This window comes from Capricornis sumatraensis, chromosome 19 (genome assembly GCF_032405125.1).
Source record: "Capricornis sumatraensis isolate serow.1 chromosome 19, serow.2, whole genome shotgun sequence".
In the NCBI taxonomy this organism is placed as follows: Eukaryota; Metazoa; Chordata; class Mammalia; order Artiodactyla; family Bovidae; genus Capricornis; species Capricornis sumatraensis.
Window position 1 is genome coordinate 21,535,482 of NC_091087.1, and position 14,628 is coordinate 21,550,109.

At 44.2% G+C, this 14,628-nt stretch overlaps 1 protein-coding gene across 3 annotated transcripts in view; it reads right to left on the reverse strand.

Moving 5' to 3' along the window:
- Window positions 1-8,023: 8,023 nt before the first annotated feature.
- The window catches only part of SV2B (synaptic vesicle glycoprotein 2B), a 93,967-nt gene continuing 87,362 nt past the window's right edge, over window positions 8,024-14,628 (reverse strand). For all 3 annotated transcript variants that reach the window (XM_068991188.1, XM_068991187.1, XM_068991186.1), the window contains 2 exons: window positions 12,567-12,726; window positions 8,024-8,207 (listed from right to left, as the gene is read on the reverse strand). In XM_068991188.1, the coding sequence (XP_068847289.1) occupies window positions 8,024-8,207; window positions 12,567-12,726 (344 nt within the window). The remainder of the gene's footprint in view (window positions 8,208-12,566; window positions 12,727-14,628) is intronic.

The following is a 14,628-nucleotide window of genomic DNA, read 5'->3' on the forward strand; positions in this document are numbered from 1 at the left end:
AAGTTAGAAGTGCCCCACACAGTCAAAGGACTGGGATAGCCATGTTTATAGTAGTGACTATAAAACACATTCAAAACTACTGGTCAAACATTCAAGGAAGATCATGAAGAGTCACACGTCTGGATCCTGTGACCTTCCCCCCAAAATGGCCCCTCTCTAGCTCCCCTCCGACCAGAGGGAATAAAACCTCTTAGTCCCCCAGCATTGCTTATTGCAGCCCAGAGGCTTTGTTGGGACTTTCTAAATGTAACCTACTACTCCGGAATTTTTTTTAAAAGGTTCTGAAGCATAAGTCAGTAAGAGAAGATGGAGCAAAAAACTTGAACTTCTTTTCCTAAAAACTCAACCTGCTTTATGTACATACCTATCACATCAAGAACAAAGAAGTAATAACTTAGACTGTTAGGGTTGGGGGCCTCCAGGATTCACACTGACCAAAAATCTGGGACCAACTGGAAATGCACAAACCAGCTATTTTTAAGTCTGGCCTATATGAAATGTGTGGATCACAATAAACTGTGGAAAATTCTGAAAGAGATGGGAATACCAGAGCACCTGACCTGCCTCTTGAGAAACCTATATGCAGGTCAGGAAGCAACAGTTAGAACTGGACATGGAACGAGAGACTGGTTCCAAATAGGAAAAGGAGTACGTCAAGGCTGTATATTGTCACCCTGCTTATTTAACTTCTATGCAGAGTACATCATGAGAAACACTGGACTGGAAGAAACACAAGCTGGAATCAAGATTGCCGGGAGAAATATCAATAACCTCAGATATGCAGATGACACCACCCTTAAGGCAGAAAGTGAAGAGGAACTAAAAAGCCTCTTGATGAAAGTGAAAGAGGAGAGTGAAAACGTTGGCTTAAAGCTCAACATTCAGAAAACTAAGATCATGGCATCCGGTCCCATCACTTCATGGCAAATAGATGGGGAAACAGTGGAAACAGTGTCAGGCTTTATTTTGGGGGGGCTCCAAAATCACTGCAGATGGTGACTGCAGCCATGAAATTAAACGACGCCTGCTCCTTGGAAGAAAAGTTATGACCAACTTAGATAGTATATTCAAAAGCAGAGACATTACTTTGCCGACTAAGGTCCATCTAGTCAAGGCTATGGTTTTTCCTGTGGTCGTGTATGGATGTGAGAGTTGGACTGTGAAGAAGGCTGAGCTCCGAAGAATTGATCCTTTTGAACTGTGGTGTTGGAAAAGACCCTTGAGAGTCCCTTGGACTGCAAGAAGATCTAACCAGTCCATTCTGAAGGAGATCAGCCCTGGGATTTCTTTGGAGGGAATGATGCTATGCGAAGAGTTGAGTCACTGGAAAAGACTCTGATGCTGGGAGGGACTGTGGGCAGGAGGAGAAGAGGACGACAGAGGATGAGATGGCTGGATGGCATCACCGACTCAATGGACGTGAGTCTGAGTGAACTCCGGGAGTTGGTGATGGACAGGGAGGCCTGGCGTGCTGTGATTCATGGGGTCACAGAGAGTCGGACATGACTGAGTGACTGAGCTGAACTGACATGGAATGTAGCAGAACTGACAAGTCCGCGTCTCACCAGTTGATAAATATTTCACACTTTTAAACTTTAAAATAGCCTTTAGATTTTATCACATAAAGTAAAAATAGCCTGAATCAAAACTGACTAATTCATGGCATGTGTCTTAAACAATAATAGTTTTCCTGTCTATATATTGTGTACATGTGTGTGTCTGACTCTCTGTGACCCCATGAACTGCAACCCGCCAGGCTCCTCTGTCTATGGGATTTTCTAAGCAAGAATACTGAGTTGGTTGCCATTTCCTTCTTAAGGGATTCTTCACCAGGGATCGAACACACGTCTCCTGGGCCTCCTGCATTGTAGGTAAATTCTTGACCACTAATCCATCATGGAAGCCCCTACATTGTGGAGGGATATTTTTAATGTATATATGGATATTTTTATGTATATATATCACAAATACTTCCATCTTACTTCTCCAAAATTTAATTTTTAGAAGTTGAGCTACCTTTCAAAATCATCAATTAAACCCATTGGTTATATATTTGTCTCTTCAAGACTACCTATGTAATGGTCTTTTCCTGCCTCACTTGTTCACCACATATTCTAACATACATCTCAGCAACATACCATTTATATTCTGATCGAAAATCTTCAGCTTATGGTTTGATATTTCAACCGTAAAGTATGTAGAATGCAGGTTTCTGATGGTATCCTTATTAAAAATCATTAGCAAGAATATGGGCAAATTAGCTATTAGCAATAGCTATTTGTTAAAGTTGTTATATTTTAACAATATTTGTTAAAGTTGAGTTTTCTTGATTCATCCAGACCAACTCCAAATCGGAAAGAAAGCTATTACCACAAAATAAATTTTAAAGAAGTAGAGTTTTGCCACTTCCAAATACTTTTGAGGTCGAAAGAATTAGCTTTGTGATTCTTTGGAAGAAAGGCTGTTGTAAATAAGGGTCATTTATATGCTATGTGGCCTCTTGGAAGGGAGGGGAGTTTGGGGAAGAATGGATACACATAGATGTATATCTGAGTCGCTTGCTGTTCACCTGAAACTATCACAACATTGCTAAACAGCTGCACCCCAATAACAAACAAAAAGGTTTTTTTTAAGTAGTCCTTTGTGAGATAGTTCAAAGTCAAATTTTCCTGAAAGGCTATTTTTGTTGGCCTTTTGCATGTATCCTATTGAATTCACACACTCTATTGCTGAGATTATATATTGTAGGTGCAATATTAATTGAAAGGACTGATACTGAAGCTGAAGCTCCAATACTTTGTCTACCTGATGCAAAGAGCCAAGTCACTGGAAAAGACCCAGATGCTGGGAATGACTGAAGGCGGGAGGAGAAGAGGGTGACAGAGAATGAGATGGTTGGATGGCATCACCAACTCAATGGACATGAATTTGAGCAGACTCCAGGAGAAAGTGAAGGACAGGGAAGCCTGATGTGCTGCAGTCCCTGGAGTCGCAGAGTCAGACACGACTGAGTGTAGGTGACAGGTGGACAGGATAGCTGGTTTCGAATAGCCTGCTTTCCTGAGGGACAGTCATGGAATTAAACAGACCTCCCTATCTAGCCAAATGACCAAATGTGGTGTGGGGGCTATCTCCTGAAAGAACTGTAATTCCCAGAGGAGTACATATTTATGGTCCCTGAAATTCAAAGACATTTGTAGCCAGCGGGGCCAGAAGTGAATGGATAGCCAAGCATGTCCTTTCAGGGGACATGGTGAAGAGTCCTCACTGCCCAGCTCGTGGCTCGAACCTCCTGGAGTGTGTTACTACCGTCCTGCTGAGCACATCCCCTGTTCATCCTGTAATTAACAACAATATAGCACCATTTACTTCTCCATTTACTTTTGTGGATAGCTCTAGAATTTGTTTCAGCTCATCATCAATCTTTTCAGAAACTTCACTGCTGTCACAAAAGCTATGCATATAAATCTCCCCACCATGCTTCTGCAAATTAAATAAAATGTGTTATAAGCTTGCCTCAAATGCAAAGGCTTCATGTGATTTAATTCCACATAGTTCTTAGGGCTGTGCCGAAGCATGACTCACCTACCTGCAAAAGCCCAGACTTTGAACATGGGGACAATCACTTAGAGGTGGGGGCCTTGTAGAGCGTGGGACACACGTAACCATTCTGCAAACACCTGTTGGATGAGGTCTAAGTGGAGGAATTCCTCATATCAGTCTTTCTCTTTTCGAAAGAAATCTCTTTGCCTTTTTCTAGAGATATTTCCGTGCCAAGTTCAGGTTGACTGTCGCTGATCAAGTTCATATCTAGCCATAGCTTCATGGACACCCATCAGTTACTAATGCACTGCCCCCAGTTGATTGTCCCTGAACTTGAGGACTATGGTAATCATCTTTTCATGGCTTCTAGTTTTGTGAGTTTCTTTCTGATTTGGACAAGTTTTAAATGATCGGTACAACAGAACTTCTCCAACAAATCAAATTGGCAGATTGTCGATGCTGCTCAAAATACTATCCAAGGACTGAGGCCATCCACACCACCTGGGAGTTGGTTAAAGATGCAGATTCTCAGATCCCACCCCAGATGGGGTGGGGCCCAGCAGTGTGAGTTTTAGCCGCCACCCCTGCCCCCAGGTGATTCATATGCTAAGGGTTAAGAAGCATCGTCCACCTCTCCTTTCTCTTTTTCTCCCTTAGTGCCAAGATCTTCAATTTGGAGGACAAGTGGCAATGTTCCCAGGTAAAGGTGGCATTTCCTAGCCTCCCCTGCAACAAAGGGAAGTCCATGATATACTTGCGGAAGCAAGCAGAAGGGGCATCCATGACAGCAGGTCCAAGAAAGGCTGCCTCAGCTGGGAAGTGTGGCCCCTTTGCCTGTTGCCCTTCCTTCTGCTTCCCACTGAATTGTGGATGTGAGGGCCGGTGCCATCTCAGTCAGTGAGGCAGCCTTGATGATGGAAACAGCACTGAAAACTAGCAGCTGAAAGGCAGAAGTCTGCTCCCAATAATCAGATTACAAAGCAGCCACACCGGCCATGGCTTTTAGTTCTGCATCCCCAGAATTGAGTGTGGAGACTGGCACACAGTAGGGGCTCAGTAAAGATTTGTCGAATAAACAAAATGAGTCACTGAATGCATGCTTGCTCAGTCACTCAGTTATCTCCAACTCTTTGCAATCCCATGGACTGTAGCCTGACAGGCTCCTCTTTTCATGGAATTTTCCAGGCAAGAATACTGGCTCAGGTTGCCATTTCCTTCTCCAGACGATCTTACCGATTTTACTGACCCAGGGCTGGAGCCTGTGTGTCCATGAATACACACGAAACCCTTTCATGTTTATACTGGTCCTTCCACTTATTCTAGGTAAAGAAATCAAGTGGACTTTCAGTGAATGGTCCCAGGTAAGTGTTGGTCATATTTTCCTATCCCTCGAAGACTATGGGAGACTCTGTAGTAATGTATCAGTGAGTCCAGAACTAGACCAACTTGCAACCCACTTGTAACCCACTCCAAGTGCTACATGTCACCTTGGTCACATCATTTAACCTCTCAAGGTCCCCATATGCAACATAAGAAGGAAATGATTGTCAGCATCCTGTCAGCACATCCAATCAATCAAAGCTTCCAGAAGAGACTTCAGAGTCTAGAAATAATCTTTAGTCTCAGTTCTTTAAGGCTTGTTTACAATTACTTTTATTATTATTTTTAATGAACTAATACAAGGTGCCAGGAAACCCTGGGAAAGAGTTTATTTATTACATGACCTCAGGGTCGTGTGCTATAAACGTCACAAGTAGGCACACCCCTTTCACTATTTATTTCCAGTGAAACAAAAGATCGAGAAATCAGCATCAAGAGATGACACAATACAGCTGAGACCTTTAAAAGCAACTCCTCCCAAACTGGGCATCATAAAAGTACATCATGAACTGCGAACAGATTTGCTCAATGAGGGACAGCCTCATCCCTCTGATTCTCCACGAATGCCATAGGGAGTTTCTCAGGGCAGAATGTGAAATGAAAAAGAAGCACCCGGCCAGGAATGCTGTGCGTTATCCCCCAGTGACCTGCCAAAGGGACTATTTTTAAAGACGCATTTATCTCAGCAGGAGTGACAGCATTTAAGAAGTGGCCAGGTCCCAGTGCCAGACAATTTTGCATGGGAAAAGTCTGCAGAGCATGGCTGTACCTTTACAAAGCCCTGGGTGATGGATGGGATGGGAATTGCCCTTGGTTGGCTAGATGGTTGGTGTACGGAGCCATAAGGATAATGCAGAAGTGAGAACTTGGGAATCAAATGGAGTTTACCCCAAATTGTCACAGCCATCCCAATGCTCAGAAATGAATCAGGCTTTAGATTTACAAGATCCACCCGAACTAGAAATGCAGGCTTTTGCTGCCTTATAAATTTCTCAAGCAGTAACTGTTCATCGAATTGTACTCTCCCACTGAAAAATCGTGTTAGAAGGGATGCAGTAATCCCAGTTTACACCGTTCTCGTTTATGAACCTAGCCAGTGTATTTTGTACCACAAGCAAGTATATTACAGCTATGTTACATTGATCCTCTCATTATGGATGTAGCACTGATGTTAGGTAACTCCTGTAACAAACTGAGACAAACACTAATACACAATGATACATTTACACATTTGGGGGAGTCAGGATATCAAACCAACGTTGATGCATCTTCCTTCCCCGCACAGAAAAAAATAATGGTGATTCAATTATCAGTGGACAAGAGAAGCAAAGAAAACCTTTTCATCATTAAAACTGATCTCAGATCCAGGATAGAGAGTTGCCAGGATTTACTCTTTCTCCTCTCCACCTTCTACTCCAGAGAATAACCAAAGGGTGGCTGGAAGCTATCACGGGGCCTAAGTGTTTCTCCAAAACAGAAAATACACTCAATGCAGCCATCTTTATTCTTTAAATTTTTGAGGTTTCTGGTAGCAAAAGCCTGGCACTTTATAGAATTGAAAGCATCACAAATCAAGGGCTAGTTCTTGCAGACTGAGGTCCATCTGGCCTCAGGGTTCACCTCCAGGGACCCAGGGCTTATAGCTCACACTCCCTTCCATGCAAGACAGTTCTGAAGGGTGAAACAGTTGTTCTTTTTCAATGGATTCAAGACTCCAATCTATTACTGACCTTTGCCACATCAGTTTGTCCTGAGTTCCTGACCCCACCCCCACCCCACCCCATTCACGTTTCATACTAGATCTCAGGAATGTGTTCCTTGTGAGGGCTGAACAAAAACATATATGAAAACCCCTGCGCTACCCAACTCCCAAGCCAAAGTTTGCGTCAAAAAGAAGCCAAACCAAGACACAGAGTAGATTTTCACGGATCTGACCTTTACAATAAACACCGATCGTGCTTCACTGCCAAGTTTACACTTTAAAGGCCTGCGGCTGCATTTCCCCACCCCGCCCTCCGTCCCTCATGCCCGCAGCATCTCATCCTTGCCCAGAGGAGATGGCAGGAACCACGGAACACTCTCCGTGTTGCTTCTGGGTGAGCAGGCACATCAAATGCTAGGATGGACGACGGTGAGCTCGCGTTTCACCAGCAGTCTGTGTAAGAGAGGAAATAATTCCTCCCCCACAAGAAGAAAAGAGCCAGAACGAAATGAACAGTGCGACGTGAGCTCGTGAAGTGCATCCTCCCGCCAGCAAGTTAAATGGCTATAAGAAATTGTGCTTGCACTTCACTCCATCAGCCCCAATTTCTTGGGACCTCAAACACCAACTCCTCTCCAAATATGGCTAAATGCTGGCAAATATTTGCAGACACCATTTCTGCAAATGAAACCCAAAGACAATTATGTACAAAGTTAGTTTAAAGAATGCCTATCCCCTTAAGTGTTTTTGACTAGATCAAAATAGGAATAAATATTATTCTTCAATTTACCCCCTAATCATCATGGAAAACTTAGGACTCTTGGAAGGAGTAACATAGATTTCTACAGATATTGCTCAAATATTTGGTTTCCTATATCAGAGTATCTTCAATGCTACTGTGCCAATTTTCAAATGGAAACTATGAGAAGTGACACTTTAACTGCAAAAATATATGTATCATATGTACTTCAGTATTCAGACAATGACTCAACTTCCCCACCAAGTCCATTTGTTAAGTCCTTGGGCTCCGAGGAACTTCACAGAGGAACGTGAGTGTTTCTCAAGTTCATTTTTAAATGCAAGAAAGTCCTTGTACCTCACCTGCAGAAATATACACCCCTTGCTTAGTCTGTGCTCCCACTGGGGGTGTTCTCCCCTCGGCTGGGCACACTAGAAGCCAAGCATGGAGTTCTGGGATTCTACGGGAGGACAGCTCAGGAAACCCCCGAGTTACAAACATACAGACAGCGGAAACGGGTGCTAAGCTAGGGGTCCCAAGTTCAAGTTTTCCTCCTGCGCGATCCAGGGGTCCGCCGGACAGTGACAGACAGGAAGTGAGGGCACCGTGGAGGTTCCCAGACGGGGTTCTTCCAACATTTCCTTTCCCTGGCAGGTGGTTCACATCAGGACCTGTTCTCGAGTCTCCGGCAGTCGAAGAGCAATCAGGCCTCCCCCAACGAGGGAAGTGGCCGCCAGAAGGATGGGGACCACTTTGGTGATCCCAACAAAAGAAGCGAAGATGGTGTTTCCCAGGATGGCGCCAAATTTGCATAATCCGTTGAGGATGCCAAAGGCTGTTGCCCTGTAAAAGAAGGAGAAAGGAAACCATTCTGGAGGATATAAACTAGACCTCCTTAGATGTGTGGGACTGGGTTCTTCCTTTCCCTTGTTAAAGAAGTAGAGTGCAGCCTGGATGGGAGGGAAGTCTGGGGGAGAATGGATACCTGTGTATGACTGAGTCCCTTCGCTGTACACCTGAAACTACAATGTTGTTTTCTAATCAACTCATTCTTTTCAGCCTCAACACAAAATAAAAAGTTTTTTCAATAAAAAATAAAAACCCTGTCGGAGTGAATCCCTCAAGCCAAAAAAAAAAAAAAAAAAAAAGAAGAAGAAGTATAGTGAAGATGTGGGAGGGAATTTTTTTCCCTAAATATCAAAGTAACACATTCTTATTTCAGTCTAATTTGGAAATACAGAATAACATAAAGATGCAAGAATCTGTAACTTCACCACTGAAAGGAATCACCATTATTAACATTTTAGAGTATTTCCTTCCAACTTGAGTTGCTCACAGGCTTCCCAGGTGGCGCTAGTGGTAAAGAACCCACCTGTCAATACAGGAGACATTAGAGAGGCAGGTTTGATCTCTGGATCAGGAAGATCCCCTGGAGAAGGGCATAGAAACCCACTCCGGCGTCCTTGCCTGGAGAATCCCATGGACAGAGGAGCCTGGCAGGCTGCTTCCGTGGGGTCACAGAGAGTCAAACACTGAAGCAACTTAGCATGCACACAAGTACCTGAGTACTGTGACATATTGCAAGAATGGAAAAGGATGAAGCAGAAAGTGTACGTGTTCCCCATTAATAACTCCTCTACCTTCTTGTGGCAAAAACGGTTCTGCCTAAATAGCAGATCTCCAGATATAAGACTATATTTCCCAGACTCCTGTGCTTCCGAAGTTTAAGCCAATGGAATATAAGTACAAGCGGCAGTTCCTGAGAAACTTCCTTAAGAGATGTCAAGAGTGGTCTTTTCCAACTACATAGCATAGGGAACTCTGGTCGATGTCACGTGGCAGTCTCGATGGGAGGGGCATTTGGGGGAGAACGGATGCACGTAAATGAATAGCTGAGTCCCTTTGCTATTCACTTGAAACTATCACAGCGTTGCTAATTGGCTATGTGCCGTGTGCTTAGCCGCTCAGTCGTGCCTGACTCTTTGTGACCCCGTGGACTGTAGCTGGCCAGCCTCCCCTGTCCATGGGATTCTCCAGGCAAAAATACTGGAGTGGGTTGCCATGCCCTCCTCCAGGGATCCTCCAGGGGATCTTCCCAACCCAGGGATCAAACCCAGGTCTCCCACCTTGCAGGCAGGCTCTTTACTGACTGAGCTATCACGGAAGCCCAAGAATACTGGAGTGGATATTACTGCTGCTACTGCTAAATCGCTTCAGTCGTGTCCAACTCTGTGTGACCCCACAGACAGCAGCCCACCAGGCTCCCCCGTCCCTGGGATTCCCCAGGCAAGAACACTGGAGTGGGTTGCCATTTCCTTCTCCAATACATGAAAGTGAAAAGTGAAAGTGAAGTCGCTCAGTCATGTCCGACCCTCAGCAACCCCATGGACTGCAGCCTACCAGGCTCCTCCATCCATGGGATTTTCCAGGCAAGAGTACTGGAGTGGGGAGTGGGTATACTCCAATATAAAATTTAAAAGTTTTGTTTTGCTTTATTTTTAAAGTCCTTTATCCTTCCATTCTGCTTCCGGGAATATAGATGGTCTCGCTGCAGACCATGACTGAGGTCATGAAAGAGGAAGAAACAAGATAAAAAGACCCTGTAGTTCCTAACTTCCTACGTCTGTAGTTATTAATATCTGGAGTCTCTCACTCATGGCAGAACCTAATCCTAACTGGTATTAACCACACTTCCCAGTGATAACTACTGTTAACCATCAATTGTCTTCTGATTCCATTTATGTACAGAGACAATATTCTAAGCACTATTGGAACTTTCCAGGTAAGAATACTGGATTGGGTTGCCATTTCCTTCTCCAGGAGATCTTCCCAACCCAGGGATCGAACCCTTGACTCATGCGTCTCCTGAATTTGTTGTCCTTCAGTCGTTCAGTCGTGTCTGATTCTTTGAGACCTCATGAACTGCAGTACCCCAGGCTTTCCTGTCCTTCACCACCTCATGGAGCTTGCTCAAATTCATGCCCATTGAGTTGGTGATGCCAACCAACTATCTCATCCTCTGTTGTCCCCATCTCCTCCTGCCTTCAATCTTCCCCAGCATCAGGGTCTTTTCCAGTGAGTTGGCTCTCTACATCAGGTGGCCAAAGTACTGGAGCTTCTGTTTCAGCATCAGTCCTTCCAATGAATATTCAGGGTTAATTTCCTTTAGGATCAATTGGTTATATCTCCTTGCAATCCAAGGGACTCTCAAGAGTCTTCTCCAGCACCACAGTTCAAAAGCATCAATTGATGCTTCGGCGCTCAGCCTTCATTATGGTCCAATTTTCACATCCATACATGACTACTGGAAAAACTATAGCTTTGACTATACAGACCTTTGTCAGCAAAGCAACGTCTCTGATTTTTAATACGCTACTAGGTTTGTCATAACTTTCTTTCCAAGTCACTGAGCCACCTTAGAAGCCCGTGTTCTGAGCACTAGTCCTCCCCAAATTAAGTAAACTGTCTCTATTTCATACCACAAGTTTATAAAGAATATATATATTTTTTTACTTTAAATTCTTTTAACATTTTTTCTATAACCATACAACACTTTACCTTTATCCATTTTTGCCCACCCCAACCCCAGTCTTTTTGTTTTCAGAATTTTGGGGGGTATTTTCATATGTGTATTTCTCCAGATAAATTTTACAGTCTTTTTTTTTTTTTTTTTAGTTTCCCAGGGTGGGAAAAAAATCTCATAGAGCTGTAAATGAATGCTTCAAACGCTAAAAAATACTTAATATTTTTGTAAGATTAAATCTTCTTAGATACATATTGACATATATTTAAGTCTTATTTTGTATCTCTCAGTAAAGTTTTATGATTTCTTCACATAAGCTTTTCAGTTTTCTCATCAAATGGATTCTGAAATATTTTATGATTTCTTCCATTATTAAATGAATTTCATTTTATTTTTAATATTTGATCTTCTTTAAGATCTATAAATTCTTATGTCAGTTTTATTATTGACCATTTTACCAAATTATTTCATTGTCCCTATTACTCTCTTTGTTTAATTCCCTTAGGTTCCCTGGATTTAAAATCACATATCACTGAAATAATGATAACTTTGCATCTCTTATTTTTTGTAATAGAAGTTCTTTGATTAACAGAAGAGGTTTCAAATATAATATCCCGTGCTTTTCCATAGCTACCTGTAATCCAATACCTCTGTCATCAATTGTCTTGGGAATATCATTATTTTCTGCAGAATTGCATTTACTTGCCTTCCACACCACTTCACACTCATTTCTGGCCCAAGAGCCACTCACATGCAGTCCTGAAAAATCCCCCCTCTACATACTATGAATCCATTTAAAATACTGAGAAAGTTATATGGAACAATCTTCAAAATATATGCCTGTGAGAATAAAGCATGACATAGCATGCTCTCATCTTGGTTTTAAAAGGGGGGATGGTAACATATACACAAAGATGGTAACAAATCACACAAACACATACACATATGCATTCCTATTTATGCAAAGAATATTTCTAATGAATACACGAGAAACTGGTAGTAATTGCTGCTTCTGAGAGGGGAATTAGCAGCCTATGGGAGAAGAAAGATTGAACTTCTCACTGTAAATCTTTTTTTTTTTTGTACTGTCTGATTTTACACTGTCTGTGTAACTTATCTATTAAATAAAGAAAAAATCCACAAAAGAAAAAAATTCCCCCTCCATGAGAAGAAATTACCTGCTAAGCAATGGGCCTTGACTCTATGCCTTTAAACTAGACCTCTTCCTAAAGAGTGTGCATGAAAGAAAATAAATGCTGGGCATTCCTGCCACATTCTTTGCAAATGTCCTAACCATCGTGCCTCATGCCACCATTATTTCTGCTCCACCCTTTGTCTGTCCAGCTCTTCCCCTTTCTCCTTCACTTCCCACTGGCATGTCTGTTCTCACCTCCCCTTGGATGGCACATACATAGGGTTAGCCCTGGCTCCTCTCTCCTGGACAAGGTTTGCCCTGGCCCTTTACATCTTGCCATCCAACCTACTCTATCAAGCCTTAGCCTTCCCAGCTCCAGGCCTATGCCAGCCTCTGGGCAAGAGAAACTCAACAACCCAAGAGACATTTGGTCCATCGAACTCCAAGAAGACCAAGATGGCCCTGGTGGAGAATCTCGTGGCAGGCTGACTCTTGGCCAAAGGAGCCCAAGCAAGTCCCATAGAAAGCACAGAGAGGAGCTGACCTTTGGTTGGTGGGATACAGCTCCACTGTGATCACATCCAGTGCGTTCCAGGCAGCAATGCTGGTCCCGCAGAACAGGCACTGCCAGCCGATCATCGCGGACTCGCTGTTGCCGAAAAACAGGAAGAAGCAGCAGACGGCCGAGATGAGCATGGAGCCACCTGCCCAGGGAGATCAGAGGAGAAAGAAACACGAAACCCATGTCAGACAACACCTGCAAAAGCAGGTTCATCTCCACACACAGGGAGCACACCTTGGACCCCCACGTGGCACCCCAGCCGTGGAATTACAGCCTGCATGGGTCATGTCACCAGAATGAGCCACCAGGAAGGATTTCAAAATTCTCCCTCCCTAGTACTGTCCAGTGGTCATGTATGGATGTGAGAGTTGGACTATAAAGAAGGCTGAGCGCTGAAGAATTGATGCTTTTAAACTGTGGTGTTGGAGAAGACTCTTGAGAGTCCCTTGGACTGCAAGGAGATCCAACCAGTCCATCCTAAAGGAGACCAGTCCTGGGTGTTCATTGGAAGGACTGATGTTGAAGCTGAAACTCCAATACTTTGGCCACCTCCTGCGAAGAGCTGACTCATTTGAAAAGACCCTGATGCTGGGAAAGATTGAGGGCAGGAGGAGAAGGGGACGACAGAGGATGAGATGGTTGGATGGCATCACCGACTCTATGGACATGGGTTTGGGTGGACTCCGGGAGGCCTGGCGTGCTGCGGTTCATGGGGTCGCAAAGAGTCTGATACAACTGAGCAACTGAACTGAACTGAGTACTTTCCAGACCAGAGTAACTGAAGACAAGGCAGAGAGGGTGGATATTAGTTGAGAAACTATTATATGCTGGACTTCCTAAGGTGCTGAGATTCATCAGTATCAGAAGACTCCATTCTTGGGACTTCCCCGATGGCTCAGTGGTAACAAATCCACCTGCCAATCCAGGAGGCACGGATTCAATCCCTGACCCCAGGAAGCTCCCACAGGCCACAGGGCAACTGAGCCCCTGCTCCAGAGCCCCCGGGAGCCACAAATACTGAAGCCTGTCGCCCTAGAGCCCGAGCTCCGCAACAAGAGGGGAGCTCCCCCTCGACGCACCTAGAGGCAAGCCAGCGCGGCAACGAAGACCCAGTGCAGCCAAAAATAAATAAATAAATGAAATTTTAAAAAAAAATTTTTTTTAACCCAGGACTCTCACACTGCAGGCAGATTCTTTACCAGCTGAGCCAGCAGTATACGTGAAAGTTGCTCAGTCTTGTCCAACCCTTTGCAACCCCATGAACTGTCCATGGAATTCTCCAGGCCAGAATACTGGAGTGGGTAGCCTTTGCCTTCTCCAAGGGGTTTTTCCAACCCAGCCACCAGGGAAGCCCTTTAATTTTTAATTGAAGGATAATTACTTTACAATATAGTGACAGTTTCTGCCATACATCAACATGAATCAGCCACAGGCATACATATGTCCTCTCCCTCTTAAACCTCCCCCGACTTCCCTGCCCATCCCACGCCTCCAGGCTGTCACAGAGCATAGGCAATCATCTTTTTTTTTTTAAGACTCCATTTTTATGGAGCTCGAGTTCAACTGGACACTGGCTACAGAAGAACACCTGATCAAGAGCCCCGCTGGGCATTCTTACGTATGCCACCTGCATCCCAGATATCTAAGCTACCCTCCTCAGCCCTGCCCTGTGCCCCAGGAAGATAACCCCTGTGGACAGCATGCCTGCAGTTGGCTCCCTTGTCAGTTGCAAGGAGAAAGGGCTCGGGGTATTTCATGCCAGTTTCCAGCCTGCTTTATAAGCCCTTTTTGGGGCAAATGTTACATCCCTCCAGAACTATAGTTTCTCCCGGATGCCTCCTCCTTGGTTCTAGCTCCCCCTGGATTCAGTTACTGCTGTTTCCTCCCTCTGTCCCTGGAGATAGAGCCTGCTGCCCACTGTCACTAGTATCTGGGTGTCTCATCAACCTCATCTATCCCCACAACCCTGCCCACACGTTTAGATGCTGCTCCAGCATACAGTCTTCACCAGAACTATCTTGGGTGAATTCCTTTTCCCACCAGG